We start from the raw sequence: 21850 nt of genomic DNA on the forward strand, positions 1-21850 counted from the left end.
GGCATTGTCATGAATAGTTGGAGTCAGCAGTGTGTTACTAAATGTTTGACAACCAGCTCTTCAACAAAAATGTATTCATGACACACTTTAATCATGCAAGTTTAATCTGCATTACTGACATCTTGTCTATCATTTTCTTAAGTCCAGACAACATGCAAAACAAAATCGAGTTCTCATTTGTAGTGTTGGCTCATTTCTGAGATGTCAATGCTCACGCTGAAAATTTAACCATCTCTGAATTGAGTTAGCTCTGAATTAGCTACAGCACACTCTTGGTTGGAGAACAGGGAGAGAGGTTGGAGGGGAACAACCAGCAGAAAGGTCAGTGATAGGGTCAGGACTGAGAAGATGACTGAGGTTGAAGTAAAGGATAAGGAAAGTAAGATATAGAAAAATTAAAGGTCATAGGAATTATAAAGAATAGGTTTAGGAAGAGGAAAATCATTTATTAAGCACTTACTAGGTGCCAGGCATTTTACTAAGCACTTTTTAGTATTTTTTCATTTGATCTTCATAACAACTCTATGAGGTAAATGCCGCTAATTTCCCTATTTTACAGTTGAGGAAACTGAGGTAAACAGAGATTATGTGACTTGCCAAGGGTCACACAGCTAATAAGTATCTGAGACTGGATTTGAACTCAGGTCTTCTTGATGTGAGGCCCAGCATTCTATTTATTGCATCACCTCACAGACACCCAGGTTTTGGAGGTGTGAGGCTGAGGAAGATTTGAAAAGACAAAAGATTGTTATTAGAGAAGAGAACTTCCATATCGTGGAGGTGGTATAATTATGGGTCTAAAGCTGATCTCAAGACCTGGAAGACTGGAAGCCAAGGTGATTCCTGTGGGGAATGGATTTCTCTAATTCTGGGCATTAATGGTTAATTAATTAATTAATGAAGTAACTATTTCATTTCACCAACTCTCCACAGCCCACTCCCCAGGCAGCAGTAAAGGAGTGTGGGATAGTGTGTCTGAAGCTGATGCCACTTCATGATATTATTTCATCGGGAAGATACATCCATGATCTTTCAGGTAGAAGGTTTGGACCTCCTTGGGGTCAATAGAACTTGTTTGGACATCTCAGAAAGGAAAACATACTCAGGAGAATACCTTGGAGAAGTGTGAGCTTGGATGTTGTTTTAAGATCTGACCTGTGTGTAAGTGAGAAAGGTCATAATTTTCTGGGAAGCCCTCGCAAATCCTAGATTTCCTAAGATGGAGATCCTATTGACTCACCTTCCTTGATCCCACCAAAGTAATTTTCTTCTTCCTTTTTCCCTCACTGCAACTCCTTCCAACCACTCTGTCCCACATGTTGGAATGATGGGCCTTGGAAGTTTCATGTGGCCATTTGAATTTGAGCTGTGTTACCAGTTCTCATGTAGAACTGTCTGATGTCACCTGAGAATGCAAGTCTCATGCATAGCCCAGAACCTTTAGGTCCGTTTGGATCCAAACGTTCAACTAAGCTCAGTGCTCAGACAGTGTCGCCTGTTCATTATAACCTGTGGCAAAGAGACAGAAAGAGATTTGATGGGGACAGTAGATTCCTGAAGACACAGAGAACTGGGAAAACCCAATCAGCTTGGATACTGCTTTGAGTGTGGCTGTCACTCCCATCTCAGAAAACCCCCAGAAGTTTTTATTAGATAGGCTAGAGCTGCCATGGAAAGTTCAGGTAGGTAAGGAGACAAAGAAGGCTGTGAGGGGCTGGGATTGATTCGGGCTCCTGGAGTATTTTAAAAATGTCCCTCTAGTATGGTCACCTGTGAGATAGTTCTGTGATATCCTAGACAATCAGGGCTTTGCACAAACGATGCAAGCAGAAAAGAGCAATCGCCTTAGCTCCTTCCTCAAGGATGGCAGATGAATGATTCCTCATCCCCTAAGATATAGTATCCTATATACTTATAACATATAACACTTATAATAGGGGTTCTTAACCATTTTTGCATCAGAGACCCCTTTGGCAATCTGGTGAAATCTGTGGACCCCCTCTCAGAATAATATTTTTAAACACATTAAAGACACAGGATTAAAAGAAACCAATTATATTAAAATACAATGATCAAAGTATTAAAAACAAACAAATTCGTGGACTCCAGATTAAAGAACCCTGGCCTATGGCATATCAGCCAAAGGTAGCATGAAGGATAATTTTGAAAGATGTGGAGTGGTGCTAGGGAAATGGCAGTATGATGCCACAGTGCTGTCATGGGGATAGGATATTTGGTTTCCAATCCTGGCTTTGTTGCTGTCTGCCTAAGTGACATATAAAAACTAACCACACTTCTCTGCATTAACCTTTCCTTACCTGTACAATAAGAGGCATTGGGATAAGTTTCCTTCTAGTTCTCAGAGTCTCTGTTTCTATGAAGTAAGTTATGCTTGTCTTTGGCTCCCTCCCCCCTGGGCGCCTCTTCTATATCCCATTTATTTAGGCAGTGCACTGTTGTGGAAAGTCAGGGAAGATCTGGCTTCCAATTCAGTCTCCCACACTTACAGCTGGGTGACCTCAGGCAAGTCAATTAATTGAAGCCCCTGGTGCCTTATCTATAGAGTGAAGATGATAATATCTAATGACAATAAATAGCAATTTACCTCACAAGGCTGTTGTGAATATTACATAAAATAATTTATGTAAAAAACATTTTATGAACCTTAGAAAACTATACAATGAGCTATCATTTTCACTCTTACATAGGTCATTTTAGAAAGGGTAACAAGTGAATCAAATCTCCATATAAATATTGTCATTACTAGGTTTTATCCCCATGTATTTCACTTTTTCCAAATCTTCGTTAGTTGCATGTAATAGAAATTTATTAGACATATGCTCTATGAAAAGGGAAATACAAAACTGAATAAGACATGGTCTGTGTTGCTAAGGAGTTTACAAACATAATAAAGGAAATGATGCACACAATAGCCAACAAACAAAACAAACCATGATCAGTGCCCAAGAAAGATATCCTAGGAGCCAAGTGCTTTCAAGGGAAAGAGAGGTATCCCTTTCAGCTGGGATTGATCAGGGATGACTTCATGGAGGAGGTGACATTCAAGCTAGTCCATGAGTGATTTCAGTAAGGGTAGGATTTCAGTAAGTGGGAACGGCAGAGAGATTATCAAGGATGGTGTAAGCAAAGATTGGAGGCTTTTAGAAAAGCACAGGGCGTATTGGAGAACACACATAATAGCAGCCCAGTTTGTTGTCTCCTTGAGTAAAAATCTGCGTTTTATCAAAGTTGATCAGGGCAGGGATTTATGTGAGAAAGGATGGCAAGAAGACCAAACTGTGGGAAAACTGGGATGATCAGCAGGCCTAGGACATTTATGGTGCTTTAAGGCTTGCAAAATGCCTTGTGAATATCTCATTTGATCCATCCAACAACCCTATTGTAGGTGCTCTTATTACCCCCATTTTACGAGGAGGAGGATAGAATTTAAGTGACTTGCCAGGATCACACAGCCAAAGATATGTCTGAGGCAAGATGTGAATCCAGGTTTCCCTGACTCCAGGTACTGCGCTCTATTTTAGCTGTCTAGGTGGCAGAGAACTCAGAGCAATGCTAGGTGGATTATCCAGTGATTCTCCTCAGGTATTAATAAGTGGTAGTCCACTGGTGACCTGTGGGATTAAGCATAAGGGGTCAGGGCACCAACCCTGAGAGATGATTTAGGATTGAGTCTCAGATACTTCAGGAGGTAGTGACCCCTCTGTTTAACGGATGCAATAACCACCACATAGTTCAACCATCCTCCGTTAGTATTCCTACCATTTGGGTAGCCAGCTCGTTTGTTATATAGACACCTTGGAAGAGCCCTGAACTTGGTCAGAAGATCTGGGTTCAAGTCTCAGTGCTCCTAGTTACTAGTAATGTGACTAACGAGAGAGGTTCAAGTATATTAATATCTCTAAGCCTCAAGTTCTCATCTGTAAAAACATCTTCAATGTTGTGAGCGCCAGATGAGGCAATGAGGACCCTCTCTGGTGCCTTCTTTTTTTTTGAATTCTGATTTTTTTCTCAGTAGCTTCCTTGCTGACTACTCCCAAGGTCACGACAGAGAGTTATGTACCCTCAACCTCAGGGGACATCACACAGTCTCCATCTCTCTCAGAAGAAAGGAGTGAGAGTAAAAAGAAAAGAAAGAGGAAGGTGTGGTCAGTGATTGAGTCAACAGACACAAAGGTTGTTCTGAAAAGGAGAAAAATTGCTGATTTCCGCCCAGAAGACTTAGAGGCTTTCTTCAGACTCCTGGGTAAGAGACACCAATATCAAGAACTCCTGTTTCATATTTGCCCAACTACATTCCAGATGTTCAGAGTCTGTCTGCTAACAATGAACATAATGCCCAAGAACCTAAACCCCAAGAAGGTCAAATTTAAATTAATTCAACCACATCTAGAGTTGAGATGGGCAGAGGGCTCCATTTCCTACCTAGAACTCTTGTCTGGGTGCAGACCAAGTCACTAGTCCTCAAAGGGAAAGGGGGACTTTCCAAAAGGTAGAATTAGGATCAGTGAGCTAATTCCACAGACAGACAGATTTCATTCAACTCTAAAACAAACTTTCTGACAATTAGATCTGTCACCAATTTAGTCCATTGTTCCTGCTTCTACAAGGAGAGAGGCACCTACAGCCCAGCTTCAAGGTGTCCTGGCATATGTACCTGTGCCCAGAGCTCTCCTCTGGGGTGGGAGTGTTCATGTTTTCCTCTCCCTGTTCTGATTCAGTCTTTCTTCTCCACAGAAGACCCAGTCATTAGGAAATTCTTGGACTCGGATAGCCATTTTAAAGTGGCTGATAAGGTATCTGCAGCTTCCCTGGACACTTCTTTATGGGATCTGTTTTCACTCTGTAATACTGGGGTAGGAAGGACCTCCTGTAGCATGTCTACCTGAGACTTTAGAGGACTCAGATTCAGAGGGTTGGGGAAATTGAGGTAAAGTGTTCTCAAGGCCAAGCTGGGCCCCATGCTTTGGCTGATTGTTCTATCACCTGTAGGCTGTGCTACAGCACTGGCATTCAAGGGCCTTGTGGAGGTATGGCCAGTAGTTTCCTCTGGACCTGTGGTCTCTACATGTGGTTTCCTTGTAGCTCAATGACATCCTTAAAGTCAAGGAAACTTTGCCTCTCTACTTCTTTCAAGACAGCCTCTGGGCAGAGGGGTTGCATAAATTTTCCAAGTATTTGGCCTTTGGGATAGTAGGCAGTAAGTTTCCCTCATGGGATCAAGTGAGATAATGTAAACCTTAAAGCATTATAGAAATGCTGGGTATTAATGATGTTGATCATGATGTGGGAAGAGGAAGTTCTTTCTTAGTTTTTGCTTAGCCCAACCCACACTTGAGCTCCTTTCCATTAAAATGATCATACTAGGACCAGTGCTAGCCATAGAGAAAATGATGGGCAGAGATGACTGCAACTTTTTTTTTTATAACATAGCCTATAAATGCTATGTAAATAGCATTTAAATAAAATATATAAGCTAATATATTTTATTTGTATAAATAAAAAGCTATATAATAATGTTTTATGATTTTCAAAGTGCTTTACAAATATCTCATTTTATTCTCAAAACAATCATAGGAAGTAGGTGCTATTATTATCTCCACTTTACAAATGAGGCAGGTGGAGATTAAATGACTTACCCACACATCTAGGCCAGATTTCAACTTAGGTCCTCCTCATTTCAGATCCTTCCATTGTGTTGCCTAGCTCCCTCATGCCCTCCACCTATCTAAATAAACACTGGAAATCACAGGCTCTCCCAGTCAGATGGATTATTGCTTTATGTGTGATGGGGGCCTATGCTGCCCCTTCCATTCCAACAATTCCCTGCATTGAAGTAGTTTGCTCTTTATGGTAAGCTCCCCTTCTATGTCCACCCTATACTCTCGCTACATTCTCCCCTTCCCCATTACTCTTGTCTAGTTCTTACTCTTTTTTCCATGTCAAGGCACCCAGAATTTGTTGCTTTTATACTCTTCAGCGTTTTAGCATTTGAGCTGAGCTTTAAAAGTTGGGTACAATTTCAAGTATCAAAGATAAAAGGAAAGGGCATTCTGGGTCTAAGAAACACCTTTGCCAAAAGCACAGAGATAGGAAAATTTGGGATGTGCTTAGGGAATAGTTAGTAGTCCAGCTTGGCTGTGTTTTAAAGTTATGTGAGAGAGAGTAATAGGAGGTAAAACTGGAAAATGTGGTAACAGCCAGTCTGTGGAGGCCCTTTCAAGGACCCTCTGGAGATAATGGCCCTGCCTTTCTTTGACCAGTTAAGGACTCCAGACATTGGTAGATTATGCTGGGGCCCTTTTTAGATATGGGGAGCTTGTCAAACCACATAGACAACTGCTTAACCTACTGCCAACATTAATACTAGTTTGTCTTGAGAAAAATCATGCTCTCTGGACCTTAGTTTACTGATCTATAGAATGAGGGGCTACATTTGCACTGGAGGGCCTCAAAAGTCTCTTTCAGCTCTCTGAGTCTACAATTTCCTGAGTTTGCCTCATTGACTATGTCCTTTTCTTTTATCAGTACCTGCTCTCCATAGTTGTAGAATATTTCGGCCGGGTGAGACTTCCTGCTCACACCTATAACCGGATCCATTTTTTTGTGGCACTGTGAGTATTTCTCAAGAGTCAGAACTCTTATCCCCTCCACCTATTTAAATAAATGTTGAAAGTCACAGGCTCTCCCAGTCAGATGGATCACTACTTTAGGTGTGATGAGAACCCATGCCTTCTCTTCCATTCCAACAATTCCCTGAGCTAACCTAGGCAGCAGAGACTGCTGATTTATCTGCATTGTGGATATATAGAAGGGGAAGGGAAGAAATCAAGTATTGAGTCTGGTCTTGAAGTCCTAGTTTAGAGCATACAGAATTGGAGGAAGTAAAATTAGGATTCAAGAGTCTTTGTGAGGGCCACCAGAAATCTTGAATGGTCTATTAATGATTCACCTTCCCTACTTTGGAGAACCCTCCTCCTTAAGTATGAATGTTCATTATATTACTGCAATTTGACCATACCTGATGACTCACCAGATTGTAGACCAAGATTGTAGAATCTTGCCCTTTTTGTGTGTGTCATGGTTCCCTTTGGCAATGAAGCGAAGACTTGGATCTCATCTTCAAACAATGTTTTCAATGCATAAAATAAAATACATGAGTTTAAGAAGGAAACCAATTATATTGAAATACAACCATCAAAAAATATTATGAATTCCAAGTTCATGGACTCACTGAAATCTCTGTGGACCCCAGATTAAGAATCTCTGTTCCAGACCCTATCTCTTGTTTCTTCTTATATAGACTTTCTAGGGCTTGTTGATTTAAAATCGATTCTGATGAGATTTGTTTGGGGTAAAGCTGTTTTTAGTTCCTAATCTGTGTATTATCTGGATTATTTTGGGTGCTTTTTCCTTAGTTCTCTACTGCCACATTTTACTGGTTCTGAGTGGTCTGTCATTACTAGTTTCTCCTTCCTTTACGGCAGATTCATCGCCAATCAAATTGAGGAGGATGACATGAAATCTAAATTCAATATGATGCCTGCCCTCTTTGGAAAGAGACTGTGGCATAATCTCTACTATGATTTCCGGCGGGTACAGAGAAAATTCATTGTGGCAATGAATTGGAGAGTTCTTGTCACTCGCCAGATCTGTGATGAAGTGAGTGCCTGGTGGTGGGTGGTTTCACTGGGAGGCTGTGACATTGACATGGGGTATGATCAGAACTCAAAAGAAGAAAAACTGTTCATGTTCATCCTCATCTCCTAAGAGTTTTCATTAAAAGAAAACAGGAAAACCTAAAATAAGCAAGACACAGAAATGTCACTGCCCATGAAGGGAGAATAGAAGAAGATGAAAAACAAGAGGAGGTTGTGAACTAGAAGGGACCTCAGGGTTCAAGTCCAACTCCTTTATTTTACAGATAAGGAAATAAGTCTAGAGAGGTAGGGTGACTTCCCCAAGATCACATATGTTGTGAGTGACAGGCACAGGATTTGAACACATATCCTCTAATTACAAATCTAGTGGTCTTTCCCTTATGCCATGTACATTTTGTGGCACTTACAACTCTGAAGTTAGGACTTTACTCACCTTGATATGTGAGTATATGTGTTTACACACAATAGCTCAGTAACTGGTCTTTCAGACACAGTCTCTTGAACTCCTGGTCATTCTCCACTCAGCTATCAAAGCAATCTTCCTAAAGTACTGGTCTGACCATGACACTCCACCTTCCCCTCCCCAATGAACTCCAGTGGATCTCTATCATTTCTAGGATCAAATATGAACTCCTCTGGCATTCAAAGCCCTTTAGAATCTAGGCCCCTCCTTCATTTCTAGTCTTCCTACACATCATCACTAAATGTACTCCTCCACTCAGTGACACTGACCTCTTTGCTGTTCATCATACAAGGCTCACCATCTCTCAGCTCCAGGTGTTTTCTGTGGCTTTCTCCCATATCTAGAATTCCCTTCCTCCTCATCTCTGCCTATTAGTTTCTCCAGCTTCCTTAAAGTCCCAACTAAAACTCTTATCTTCTATAGGAAGTTATTCCTGCTCCCTCTTAATTCCACCACCTTTCCCCTGTTATTTTCAATTTATCCTGTACATAGCATATTTACATAGCTATTTCTACATTCTTCTCCTATTAGACTGGGCACCTCAAGAGCAGGGACTGTCTTTTACCTTCCTTTGACTCCTCAGTGTTCAGAACAGTACCTGGCACTTAGGGGGTACTTCTTGTTTATTGACTGACAAACACCTTGAGGGTATGTAGGTTTCACTATTTCACTTTTTTAAAGACAAGAAGATTGAAGTTTAGAGAGGACAGGTGGTTTGCCCAAAGTGGTGCAAGCAATACCTCAACTGAGACCTTCTGACTCAAAAGCTAGGTTGCTATTCACTGTCTCATGATAGGCTTCTTTTGTGTAGTCGGTGGTTTTAATATGGGAGGCTGTGTCTTGTCCTTTCACCAAATTCTTTTTTTCTGATGTCTCATCCCTCAATTAAGCTGCCTGCTAAGGCACATGAAGATAGAGGGGTTGAGATCTGCCTTAGTGGAGGGATTACACACAATGGTGAAAATATGAATATTAAAGTGGGGAAATGGTATGATGGAAAAAGTCAGAGGATCTGGACTCTACTATTCACTATTTCCTGACTCTATTTAAAATTTTTGCAACCTTGGGAAATTGCTTAACCTCTCAGGATTTACTCATATGGAAATACAGGTTACCATGATTCCTTAAAATCCCTTCTAACTTCAAATCCTAAGAAGCTCCTATGTCTGGGATGCTTCTTCACAGTCTACCAGGTGCAGAATCAAGGTTAGAATTGGGGAGATAGCATTGGTGCAGAATATGGAGTCAGGAGAAACCTTGATCTGACTCTCATCTCTAATACTAGGTATGTGACCATTGGAAAGTCACTTCTATTCTGTCTCTTTTTGCTTATCTGTAAAATGAGAATAAGCATATCTGTCATCATTATTTCTCAGGGTTGTGAGGATTCAATGCAATAATGCATGCAAAAACACTTTGTAAACCCTAGAGTGCTGCATAATATTATTATTTATGCACAGGAGGTGCATAAATTTTTTTATTTCCATTTGACCAGGAAAGTGAAGGAGAGATTTAAAGGGGAGATTTCAGGAGTTTTTGTGAAGGAAGAAAGAGGTAGAGACTGGTAATGGGATAAAATGATAATAAACATTTATACGGCACTTTAAGGTTTTTGTTCTGCCAATAGTCTTTAAAAAAAAAAAGGTATCCATTTCACAGGCATAGAGAGGTAGCTTAATCCATTTGTAAGAAGTTGTGCAGCTAAAAAGTGTTATTGCCAGGATTGAACTTAGGTCGTTTGACTCTAAGACTAGTGCTCTCTTCCATCATACCTGGGGAAGTACAGGAAGACTTGAGTGCAGATAGGAGTGAAAGTAGGAAAAGTAGATAAAAGGTAGGTATTGGGGAGGTACAAAGTGTGAAAAAAGGCTGGAGCCAATTGATATAAAAACCTCAAAAAGTAGGATAAAGAAAGTGTCTTGATTTACTCTCAAGGAATAAGGTGATGAGGAACAGATGTGAACAAAAAATATGAGGGAAAGGATCACAGATTTAAAGCTGGGACTTGAGATGCTCTTAAGTTCATCCCCATCCCCTCCTCATTTTACAGATGAAGAAATAAGGATAGGATCACATAGTTAGTGGATGTCTGAAGTGGGATTTGAACTCAAATCTTCCTAACTCTGTGCTAATGCAGCAGTGGCATTGTTATTCACTATACTACATTGCTAAGATCAACAGGAAGTAATGCCTGAGAGAGGAAAGGCAGTTAAGGCAGGCATAGAATACAGTGTTACTAAACTCTAATCGAAGGATTTTTGTGTATGGTCAGTGACAAACATTTGATTTAACTAACGTTGGAAAGGACATGACACAGGATTGAAGGGGAAATGTCACAAAAACTTCTTACCTTTTTATCTAATTTGCTTTTAGATCCAAGCCCAGGTCCCTACACACTGGGTCTGGGACAGGGACCGAGACCTCCTCACTTAAACTTCAGCACCAGGAGGGTGGGATGGAGGGAATAGAATGGATGGCCCACATTCCAACAACCAAGGGTAAGTATCTAGTCTTGACAGCCCCACTCCCTTGCTCACTCACCAAGGACAGAGTAACTTTATAATAATTGGTTGCCTGCTTCCTACAGGAATTCAGTTTTAAGATACCGCTGTATTTATTTGGAAACAGAGATTCTGAGGTATATTATTTCTAGGCGTACCTATTAGAAAAGTGACCTGACCAAGTGATGATGGCATGTCCCAGGAAATGTGTCCATCTGGGATCCAAGTGGGTACCACTTGTCTGATATTCACAAATAATTTGTTTATATGCTGTCTGAGCCAGATGAGAACACACTGAAGCTCAACTGTACTAACACACCAAAGACAACTTAGGTGTGATTTCTCAGTGAGCTAATGCTCTAAGCTGTATATTGAAATGGATACCAAGCTGAATAAGGTATGAGTCATCCCACTTTTGGAAGGAATTAGAATATGATTTTTTTCAGAATCATGAGAGTGATTCAAAATTGCAAGGGAAATTGTGTGGCTAAGCTATCCAGGTGGGACAACCTAAATGAGAAACCTGGAATTTAGCTTAGTTTAAGGGCTAAGTCTCTGTTAAAAGAATCATAATCACTCAAGAGGAACATTTTCTAGTCCAATCTGTAAGTACTTAAAAGTGAGAGGTTATAAAAAAAAATAGGTAGATCATAGGTCAGTACTAAACACTTCAGAATAAGACACTGGCTTTGGTTCATCAGCAGAAGTCTGCTGGAATTGACTTTCCTATAAGGGAGATTGCAGCCTCATATTGACTTTGGGATAAAATGCAAAGATCTCGGCTTAGCTTTTAAAGCCCTCCATGATTAAAGTCCAATCTATTTTTCCAGATACTTCATTTTATTCTCCTTCACAAACCTTTATACTTCAGACAAATTGAGTTACTCCCAGAACTTGACATTATATTTTCAGTTTCTGTGCCTTTAGAGAACAGGTTATTCTCTAAATATAGAATGCACTCTGCCTTCACTTCTCAGAATCATCTTTCTTCAATATTCAGCTAGGTCATCATCTCAGCAAAGCCTTCCAGTTCCCCAGGTTGTTAGCATAGGGAGAGATATGAGTTTGGTGAAGCTATAGGAAGGCAGATCAGAGGTATCAGGCATAGTAGTATACATACCTTTAATCCCTGCTGGTGGGGAAGGTAAGACTGGTGAATTGCTTGATCTTGGGGATTCTGAACTGCAATGGGGGCTAAAGACATTGTGTTGGTGTCAAGTTTGGCACATATGGTGACTGCTTGAGAGTCACCAGCCACCAGGTTGCCTGAGGAGGGGTAAACCAGCTCAGATTTGAAACAGAACAAGTCAAAGCTTCCATGCAGTTTAGCAGTGGGGTCTAGCCTGTTGAGTGGCTGCTATACATCATCCAGTCTAGGTGAGATAGACATCTAGTTTCAAGGGAAAATAAAAGGAAAGTAGAACAAAGATCACCAGTTCTACCTTACCCACTCCAATCTTGACAAGTGAAGCTCCAAGGTAATCTGTTATAGACCTAAACTTGTTGTCATGGGTATGAAAGAGTTGAATCTATTCAACCTTACACAAATACTGGATTGGCCTGAGGGAATGACTTTTGGTGGAAGCAAAGGGAAGAACTCTCTCCTTATTGGCTGAAATAGCCTTAAAGCAGAAATTAGGCTTAGACTAACACCTTAAACCATTTCCCACAACACATTCTAGATATGTGTCCTTAATATTAAAGGTCATAATGATACTACTATTAAATAATAGAAGAGAAGCAGGTCATATACCTCTCACAGCTACAGATAGGATGTATTATTCTTGATAAAACAGGAGACAGAGGCAATTATAATAGCGTGGATAACACTGATTACATGAAACTGAAAAGTTTCTGCACAAACAAAATAAGTGGACCTTAAATAAAATAGGAAGTAGTAAAATGGGAAAAAATTCTTTGCATTGGTAAGAGTTTGGTAATCAAGATATAGATAACATATCTAAATGTATATGTATGTATGTAAAGATATGCCAGGCCTAGAGGCCTGTGGGCTACCCGAGTCTTCCCTTACCTCTATCAGAGGTCTTCGGTTGGCCAAACCGGATGCTCGTATGAGAGAAAGGACGTCCCAGAGTCGAACAAGGGTTGAGCTTTATTTCAGGGTCTAGTTACAAGTGCAGGGGAATTCTTCCTTAGGAGGGAAAGAGAAAGATCTCCCAAGGAGGCAAAGATCTTACAATAAGAGATTGGAAGTAGAAGTATAAGTGGGGAGAGAGGGGGAGGGGAGAGAGGAGAGAGGAAAAGCGGAGCCTTGTGTCCTGTCCGCTCCGCGCCCCTCCGCCCAAGAGAGCTTTCGGGCTTTCCTGATCCTACTTAAGTTCTCCAGTCGCATAGTTTGCATCTGAATACCATGCCTGTTAGGTGTGCCCAGATCCGGGACAATCTCGAGGGCGGGGAGAGCTCTCTCCCATCACGTCTCTCACGGGAAGAGGTGGAAATACACGAGATAGCTTGGTTCACCTCGATTCCCAGTCGTTTCCTGGGGGGTCTCGTGAGAACTCTAAGATTTAGAAGTTCCCACCTTTACCCACCCGAGACTGTCCACATGGAATTGAGCTTCCAACCCCAGCAAAGATATATACACATATATCCTTTAACTGTACATATATACCTATATAAATATATAATTAATATATCTGTCAATTATTTTACATACGTATACATACACACATAAAAGCCATTCCCAACAGACCAACAATCAAAGGATATAGAAAAAGACCTCAAAAGAATTGCAAACTATTAATCACATGAAAAAATGCTCTACATCACTAATAATAAGAGAATACAAATCGAAACAATGCTGAGATTTCACCTTAAACCTTGTAAACTGGCAAAGATGACAAAAGACAGGAATAGTCAGTGTTGGAGAGAGTATGAGAACATAGGTATTTGATAGAGTTGTGGATCAGTACAAGCATTTTGGAGACCAATGTGAAATTATACAAAAGAGGTGACTTAATACATCTACAGCCTTAGACTCAGAAATTTCATTACCTGTCTTGTATCCCATGGAGGCCATTGATTAAAAAAAAAGTTGCTATATGTACCTAAATATTTATAGCAGCATTTTTTGTGATAGCAAAGAACTGGAAACAAAGTAAATGCCCATCACTCAGGGAACGTCTAAATAAATTATGGCACATGAATATAATGGAATATTAACATGCTGTAAGAAATGACAAATACAAAGAAACATGGAAAGGTCTATAGAATATAGAAAACAATATACATAGTGACCACAGTGTAAATGAAAGGAATCACACCCAAATCAAAACTGAATGCTGAAAAATTATAAAGAATAAATATACCTTGAAAGAAGAGATATGAGAAAAATACTCCCACTCTACCTTTTTATAGTGGTCAGAGGTTCACAAGTGCTGCACATTGCACTTATTTTTCAGATTTTTGTTGACATATTGACCAATTATGCTGATTCTTTCCTTTTTTTTTTTAAATCTTAAAAATACTCTTTGTTAAGTGGGATGGGTTTCTGGGAAAGAGTTACATGAGAGATACTGGTATAGTGATGTTAAAAAAAAATGTACATCATCAGTAGAAATTTATTTTTTAAAAAAAAGAAATAGCTTTGAGGCTATGAACAATTTCCCTAAAGGGCTCTCATCACTGCCCTGCAGTGAAGAGGTCACATAGCAGCTCTTAGTCATTGTGAGTTTGGCAGTAACAGGTCAGTGGATAACCAGCAAATGACATCACAAGCCTTTTGGAGAACATCCAGCAGTTTCAGAGAGGTGTTTCAGTAAGGGGCTGGCACTGGGACCATGAGTTGTCTGGGCTATCTTTTATCTCTTGCCCAATTCTCACTGTATGGGAGAGCATGTCCATGCGTGTATAGGATATGTGTGTATCCCTTGCTATTTATTTTGCTACTATGTTAAATGATTTTGCTTTGAGTTAGTATTTTAAAGTTTAGCTAGATAAGAGAAACTGCAAATGGGGGTTTGTGAGCTTGGATATTGACCCAAAGCATGGTTTGAACCTGGGTTTAGTTTTCTGGGGACCATGTTTGTGGAGGAAGACTGTAAGTGTTTTCTCTTCCTCAAAACCTTATATTTACTTATCTGCGTACATGTTGTTTCTCTAACACAATGTAACTTTCTCCAAGGGTAAAGCCTATGTTTTTGTCTTTGTAGCCTGGGTGCCCTACACACTTCAGCAGTGAAAATCAATGTTTATTGAATGAATTGAATTGTTTTACCAATTTGTCACAAAAAGTCAGTGACAGATATTCCTATATGTGCAGATATACTTATATGTATGTATATATATATATGTACCTATACCTATATATACCTATATGGTAGAGAATTCAATTAAATATTAAATAAATTAAACTCAATTTTAAATAAAATAAATTCAATTAAATATTAAATAAATAATTAAATATTAAATAAACACTGTGCTAGGCACTCAGTAAGATACAAGATTTAGACAAGGTATAGTATCTTACCTTAGGGAATTCAAGTCTACTGGGGGAAATGAAATACACATAACATATATGGAAAGGCAACTTTCTAAGATTCTAAGTTGCAAAAGAGTTGTTGATTTGCATTATTAGAGGGAGTTTCCTCACTAGGAATTGTCTTCAAAGAAATCACAGATCCATCTGGTTTTAAATACCTAAGGACAGTAGAGAAACACAAATTACTATATGAGGTCTGAGGGGTGAAGTTACCAAGAACTCTTCTCCAGTATAGAGTCCTTAAGGTTTTCTGACTTTGATTAACACAGATTTTTATTTTTCTTTCTGAAATGAGAAACAACTAAGAGTGGAGCCTGGCAGGAAAAACCTATTCCAAAAGAGGCATGGAGGATTTGGGGCCTGAGCATGAGAAAAAACAAAACAAAAAAAACATGGTATTACAGCAGAAAAGAGAGAGGAAACTACTAAGTGGTGAGCACTATGAGACCTGAAAGCAGGACTAGGGGGAGGGAAGAAAACCAATTTCATAGTTTTCCAAAGGTCTGTCCTGATTTTAATTAAGGATGGGGAAATAGAAGAATATGGAAGCCCTAGTTGTAAGTGTTTTCATTCTACTCTCAATTTTCCTTGTATTTATCTGTGTACGTGTGTTTTCCAATAGAAGGTAAGCTCTCTGCAGGCACTGCATTACACATAGTAGGTGTTTCATAAATACTGTTAAATTAACCTTAACTCACTGATATATCTATATATCAGATGGTTTCTAAGGGGGAAAAAGCAAACAATTGTTGGCAACTTTGGCACAGAGGGTCAGACTTCCCTGTGGCTATGAGATCTGGGCTAATGCCACAACAGACATCCGAGCCAGGGAATTTTGTTGCTGAGTAGTTTGTTGTGTTTAACTCTCCTTTTGGAGAGAAACTTCATTTGGGATTTTCTTGGCAAAGACACTGGAGTAGTTTGCCATTTCTTTCTCAGCTCATTTTACAGATGAGGAAACTAAGGCAAATAGAGTCAAGTGATTTGCCCAGGGTCACATGGCTAGTAATTATCTGAAGCCAGATCTGAACTCAGGTCCTCCTGACCCCGGCAAAGGACTCTATCCACTGTGCTGCCTAGCTGCTCAAATGAAGGATACTCTGTGAAACCAGATGGCAGTAGTGGCTGTGTCCCTGACTTAGCTCAAAGCCTGACCATATTCTTGAAAGAGAAGCAGCTAGGTCAGACAGGCACATGAGTCCGTAGAATCATTGCTGACATACCTGATATTACTTGTGGTCTGAATCAAATTATAGGCTATTCAATCAGTGAAGGAACAAGATTCAGTTTATTGGTTGTAGGTTGTTAACCACAGAATATTACAGAACCTCAGAGGGCTTCTGGTACAGCTTCCATCCTAAAGAAGGAATCTAGGAAGGTGAGACCAGATAAGCTTTAGTACAGTAGGTTCACCTTCTTGTATCATGATGTGATGTACCAGAAATAGCGCTAATCTGTGATCAGGAGACTTGAGTTTTAGAGCCAGCTCCATCATACTGTTATTCGAGCTTGAGCAAGTTACCTTCTCTTTGGCTCAATTTCTTAACCTGGAAAATGGAAAAAAATCCTACCCACCCTATCATATAGTACTATTACTTAATTATTATTCAAATAAGTATACCATTATATGTGAAAATATTCTGAAAAAGAATGAAAGTGATACAAATTATTGTAAAATGTTTTATTAAGTCTTCCTGTTTTAAAATAATTCGTTCATATCTGTACGATATTAATACTTGTTTTCAAAGTCCTCCACTTGAGGAACTGTCATTCAGGCATCAGAGTTGCATTCACACTGTTCTAACTTTGAATCAATTCTCATCTCTCTGAAGGAATATGATGCAGGATGCAGACACACACCTGTCACAAACACAGCTTAATAATTCACAAACATATTAATAAAATATTCATTGAATTTGTTTTAACTGTATTCAAAAATAATGAACTTGACATAATTTTTTGGAGATTTTTAATGGAGAAATAAGCTCCTGCTTGTTCCAATGAATAAACTATTGGGTACAAGTGGCAACTACAGTGATCTGGGAATTGTTGTTCACTTAAGAAGTTTACACAACAATCACTAAAATCTTATTGCTCATGAAGCCCATAAAATTCAAATTTGGACATTTAGTTTTAGAAAAAAAATTAATTCTTTGGCAAAAGAAAAAAGAATATACAAATCCTACATTCTTCTGAGTCATAAGAAATTTGGATCCTTTAAAGCAAAAATTTGATTAAGGGTCCCCGTGTCCCTTAAGAGAAAAATAAAGAGATCACTGTACCCTCAAAATGTAAGGGAGTTAGTTACTTAGGTAATTCTCTCTATATCTATAGAGAGAAAAACAAAAGATTTATCCTTCCCTCAGGGCAGAAGAGCACTTTTTGGCGAGGTGAATATCAACTTCTCTGAACCTTAGGAAATTCTGACACTACAAACTAGAGACAGACTATGATTTGTATTTGTAGAAGGAGCTGCCACACTAATGAAGTTACAAGTCCTTGAGAGACTGCCATGCATTTTTTCTACAAGTTTAGAGGGCTAGCTAAAGTGTATACTGCATATTTTTTGGCACTTTGAGGATACCCTGTAAATATTTCACATTGAATCAGAAAGTGTGCCCCAATACCATAGTTATTTCCTGGAGCCTCTGGTCTTCGAGAAGTATTCTCTATCAAAGCTAAAAGTAAACAGGAAAACATTCCAAATGAACAGCTGATTCTTGAGAACTGCCACTTGTTCCGGGTCTCAACTAGAAAGCATCATCTTCTGATTCATTGTCATCGCTCGGTTTAGTCAGAAGTTCCAGTTCTTCTCCATCCTAAAGGAAATATGTGGAAATGAATAATACCTTAAAATAATGAACTATAATTATAATTTTCAAAGGCTCCTGAAGGGGTGAAATGATAAGCTTTGTTTTGCTAAGCTCCTTCTGTCAGATCAAAAAGGCATATTTATAGCTTGCAGAACCAGCTACCAAAGATCTCACAAAACTCATTTTATAATAGAGATATACTGCAAACTTAAAACCACCCTGATACTTGGCCAGTTTAAAAAAAATGTAGATAGCACACTCTGGTGGTCATTACCAGTAATGGCTATAGACAAAAAAACAACAACCACAAAAAACCCCCTCAAAATTCTTCCCTCCTGCTCATCCTCCCTCTCCTCCCTTGAAGAGTTATCCTTTTCAAAGGTCCTTGAAAACCGTTGGCTATATCTTTTAGATAACAAGGACAATAAACACTTGTTATTTTTCAACCAAAAGGTAGAGCAAAAGATTGGTATCTTTCACTTGGGCAGAAAATTGAGTCTGAAATAGTCACTTCCAAACTTTTTCTGCCAAGCAATAGCTCTGTCACCAAGAATACAGTTCACAGCACTGAAGGAAAACCCCTCTGTTCAGGGAGCTTATGGAGCTATGGGAACATTTTCCAAAGGAAGAGTAAAATGTTAATTATTTAAAATATTTAAAAGTATGTATGTATATATGAGAAAATAGTTCATACATGGCTAAATAAAGGGTAGGAGATGTGTTATTCATCCAATAAACATTTATTACATAACTACTGTGTTTAATGCACTGTGTGGAGTGCTAGGTCTGATACAAGAATAAAGAGCTGTTGCCCTCAAAAGGGCTTATGCATCTTTGTTTAAATAACCAACAAGTCTCACTCTCATTCACCCCAGTAAGATGATCAGGACTCTTATCTACCACAATCAACTGATATTCAAATTAAATGTCCATTTTGTCTATAAAAGCTTTTCCCTACTAAAAATAATCTTGTCATATGATGTATGACAGAACTGTAATGCCATGTTACAGACATGTGGAATTTAGTCTTAGACATTTACTAACTGTGTAACCCAGGGCAAGTCATTTAACCTCTGTTTGCCTCAGTTTCCTCACCTGTAAAATTATGATAAAAGCACCTATCTTGCAAGGCTGTTGTGAAGACCAAATAAGATAATAGCTGCAAAGCCCTTAGCACAGTGTCTCGTACACAGTAAGCACTATATTCATTATTATTATGCATGAATGAAGGGAAAATTAAGGAGATCAATTAGGTTTATTTATGTATTATTATTTACCTTTCCATGTTTAAATGTCATTTCCTCAAATAGATCATAAGACTAGGATTTTGGGTTATATTTTTTGCTTCCTATATAAAACCTTGCTTCTTGTCCAGATATGTGAAAAATATTTGCTTGCCTAAAATATATTTTCAGAGATTCAAGAAATTAACTCATCTTTTTATTTTTAATAAGCACCCCTAAAATTCTAGTGGTGGGGACAGAAAGTAACATTTTAGGACTTACCCCACTTGACCGTTCCCAGAGATTGCCACTTAGATCTTTGGTCCTCTCTTGCATAGGAGTATATACCAGGCTTCTAGATTTACTAGAGTTATAAATAAATATAGAAAGAAGGACTGTTGGAGCTTCCAAAAAGAATTCCAAAGATGGTTTAAAGTCAAAGACCAGAACAGATACTGCAGTGATTATCACTGTTGTGATTTGAGCCATCAGAACATGAAACATATTATCCAGGAATTTCAAAATAAAGGCTACTGAGAGACCCTGGAGAGCAGTGACAAAAATAAGTGCTACTGAAAATGCATTGTGGCCATAAAAAATCCCACAATTCTCCATTTGGCCACGGTTAGTAGTCTGAAGGCTTAGGGTCAGTCCATTGAAAAACACTCCAAAGGCATAGAGTTTGCTATTTTGTATAAAGATATTTTCAGTAAGTTGGTCCCCTTCCTTGAATATCTTTTCATTATAGATGTTGGCCATCGAGGAAATAAAACACTGAGCTATCACAAGCGCATGACCCAGGCCCAGGCGGATACGACTGAAAGTCCTGGCAGTGGTATTCCACTTGACTTCAGGAAGAGTCCATTGCTTTGCTGTGCAATTGTCTTTTCCATGGCACCCACTGAGTGGCCTTGTGAGGAGGAAGCAAGAGTTGGATGAGCTGAAAAAGGCATCATGATGAAATCTATGTCTTGTCAAGTGTGTATTTTCATTCCCCATAGTCAAGGCCACAATTGACAAAAAGAGAATCAGCAGAGAAGCCCATTGTATCCAGGTGAGATATCGCCTATACACAAAGGAAAAACATAAGACCATACTGACTTGGTGTATTTAACCCAATATCTTTTATACTTATCATTAAAACCATCTCATTAGTATTTGTATTACTAAATCCTGCACTGCTCTCAAATAATCCCCTGATGCCCAAGTTCAAAGGAAATTGATATTTCTGGGTCTTAAACTTAGGCTTTTAATCAATATTTACAAGACATTCTTCCCTTCAGGTCACTGGGTTACCTCACACTGAAACTCATCTCAGAACCCTTTCTTCTAACTTCTATGTCTAATTATCCTATTTTACAAGTTCAGACTGACTTTCTTCCCTACTGTTTGGTTGGCTGTGTTCTCGACATATAGTGATAGGGTTCTTGAAAGCTGTACTCACAGATCACTGCATCACAATCTTGGGAAAGCATCAGATTCATAACAAATTAGTAAGAAAATAAACATCTTTAAGTATCAAAAGCTGTTGAAAAAGAAATATTACAGCATGGATAGATTTGCACAACTAAATGTCAAATTTAATTCCTTAACATAAATATCTAAACACTTGAGGATTGGGAAGGAAATAGCTGCTGCATGTTAGAGAGAACACTAGTGACCAAAAAATCACCAGGCAAAAGTCAGGGCATATAGTTTTCAAGTGGTCTGATCCAAAATGAAAATGAAGTTTTGAGTATTCTGCTTATTCTGTGTTTAATTACTGGACACTGAAAAAAATGCTATCATAAAATGGTTTTAACTTGACAAATTGTGATGTTAAAAAAGTTTATTGCTTTAAATGGGATTTTCATTATGACTTGGGACCCCATTCTCTTCCCCCACACACCAAAGTAATATATATTCAATTTTACAATGGAAATTGATAGGAAAATACTATTGTCCATAGATATTTGCTTGACAGACAGAGCTATTTTCTAGAACAGGGTTTCTTAAACTTTTCCCATTCAGCACTTTGGGGTTGTGACCCACAGTTTAAGAAGTTTTGTATACCTATTCACAAAACTGAATGTAATTTGCAAATATTTCAAAATATATTTCTGAAAAGCTCCATAAACTACCTGGTAGTTAAGAATTTCAGTTTCATAATTCATAAATAAATGCATATAAAGTCTTTGAAAGTGTTAAAAAAGTACTATACTTTTACTAATTTAGATGAGAAGAATTTTAATGAAGATTCTCCCCATCCCCCTAAATATGACCCCCATCACTCCCCACCTCCCATCCCCGCTTAAGGAGAATAAAAGAAAATTTCCTCTGAGCAAAGGAAAAATCCTCAAGGAGTTCCTCAGATTTGGAGAGGTGCTGAAGGTACCATATTATTTATCATTTTTTGATCAGATTAAGCCTGACAATTGTATATCACAACTGATTAGTCATAGTCAGGTACAGATGTGACCTGCAGTTTGAGGAATCAAACAAAAAAAAAAGAGTGCCATGTTAAAACCATAAAGGAAAAGCAATGAATATAATGTCATTTGATTAGAATTAAGGAGGATTAAAGACCTGGAGAACCATAAGCTTCAAATGGAGGCAGTGTGGTATGTTAGAAAAAAAGACTAAACTTCGGACCCAAAAGATCTCACCTAGAGTCTCATCACTTCAATTTGC

The 21850-nt window shown here is 38.8% G+C and overlaps 2 protein-coding genes across 5 annotated transcripts in view; one reads left to right on the forward strand and one right to left on the reverse strand.

The window, feature by feature from the left end:
* Positions 1-1512: 1512 nt before the first annotated feature.
* Positions 1513-20019, forward strand: LOC140506643 (speedy protein E4A-like). The gene is made up of 8 exons (XM_072614008.1): positions 1513-1682; positions 4037-4264; positions 4756-4814; positions 6547-6632; positions 7506-7680; positions 10516-10640; positions 15440-15576; positions 19929-20019. Exons 1-6 carry the CDS (start codon positions 1670-1672, stop codon positions 10573-10575), a joined length of 621 nt encoding a protein of 206 aa, XP_072470109.1. The 5' UTR covers positions 1513-1669; the 3' UTR covers positions 10576-10640; positions 15440-15576; positions 19929-20019.
* Positions 16811-21850, reverse strand: part of SLC35A5 (solute carrier family 35 member A5) — a 39338-nt gene continuing 34298 nt past the window's right edge. For all 4 annotated transcript variants that reach the window (XM_072614006.1, XM_072614003.1, XM_072614004.1 and 1 more), the window contains 2 exons: positions 19463-20246; positions 16811-17963 (listed from right to left, as the gene is read on the reverse strand). In XM_072614006.1, the coding sequence (XP_072470107.1) occupies positions 17895-17963; positions 19463-20246 (853 nt within the window). In that variant the 3' untranslated portion in view covers positions 16811-17894. The remainder of the gene's footprint in view (positions 17964-19462; positions 20247-21850) is intronic.

Source organism: Notamacropus eugenii, chromosome 5 (genome assembly GCF_028372415.1).
Source record: "Notamacropus eugenii isolate mMacEug1 chromosome 5, mMacEug1.pri_v2, whole genome shotgun sequence".
Classification (NCBI taxonomy): domain Eukaryota; kingdom Metazoa; phylum Chordata; class Mammalia; order Diprotodontia; family Macropodidae; genus Notamacropus; species Notamacropus eugenii.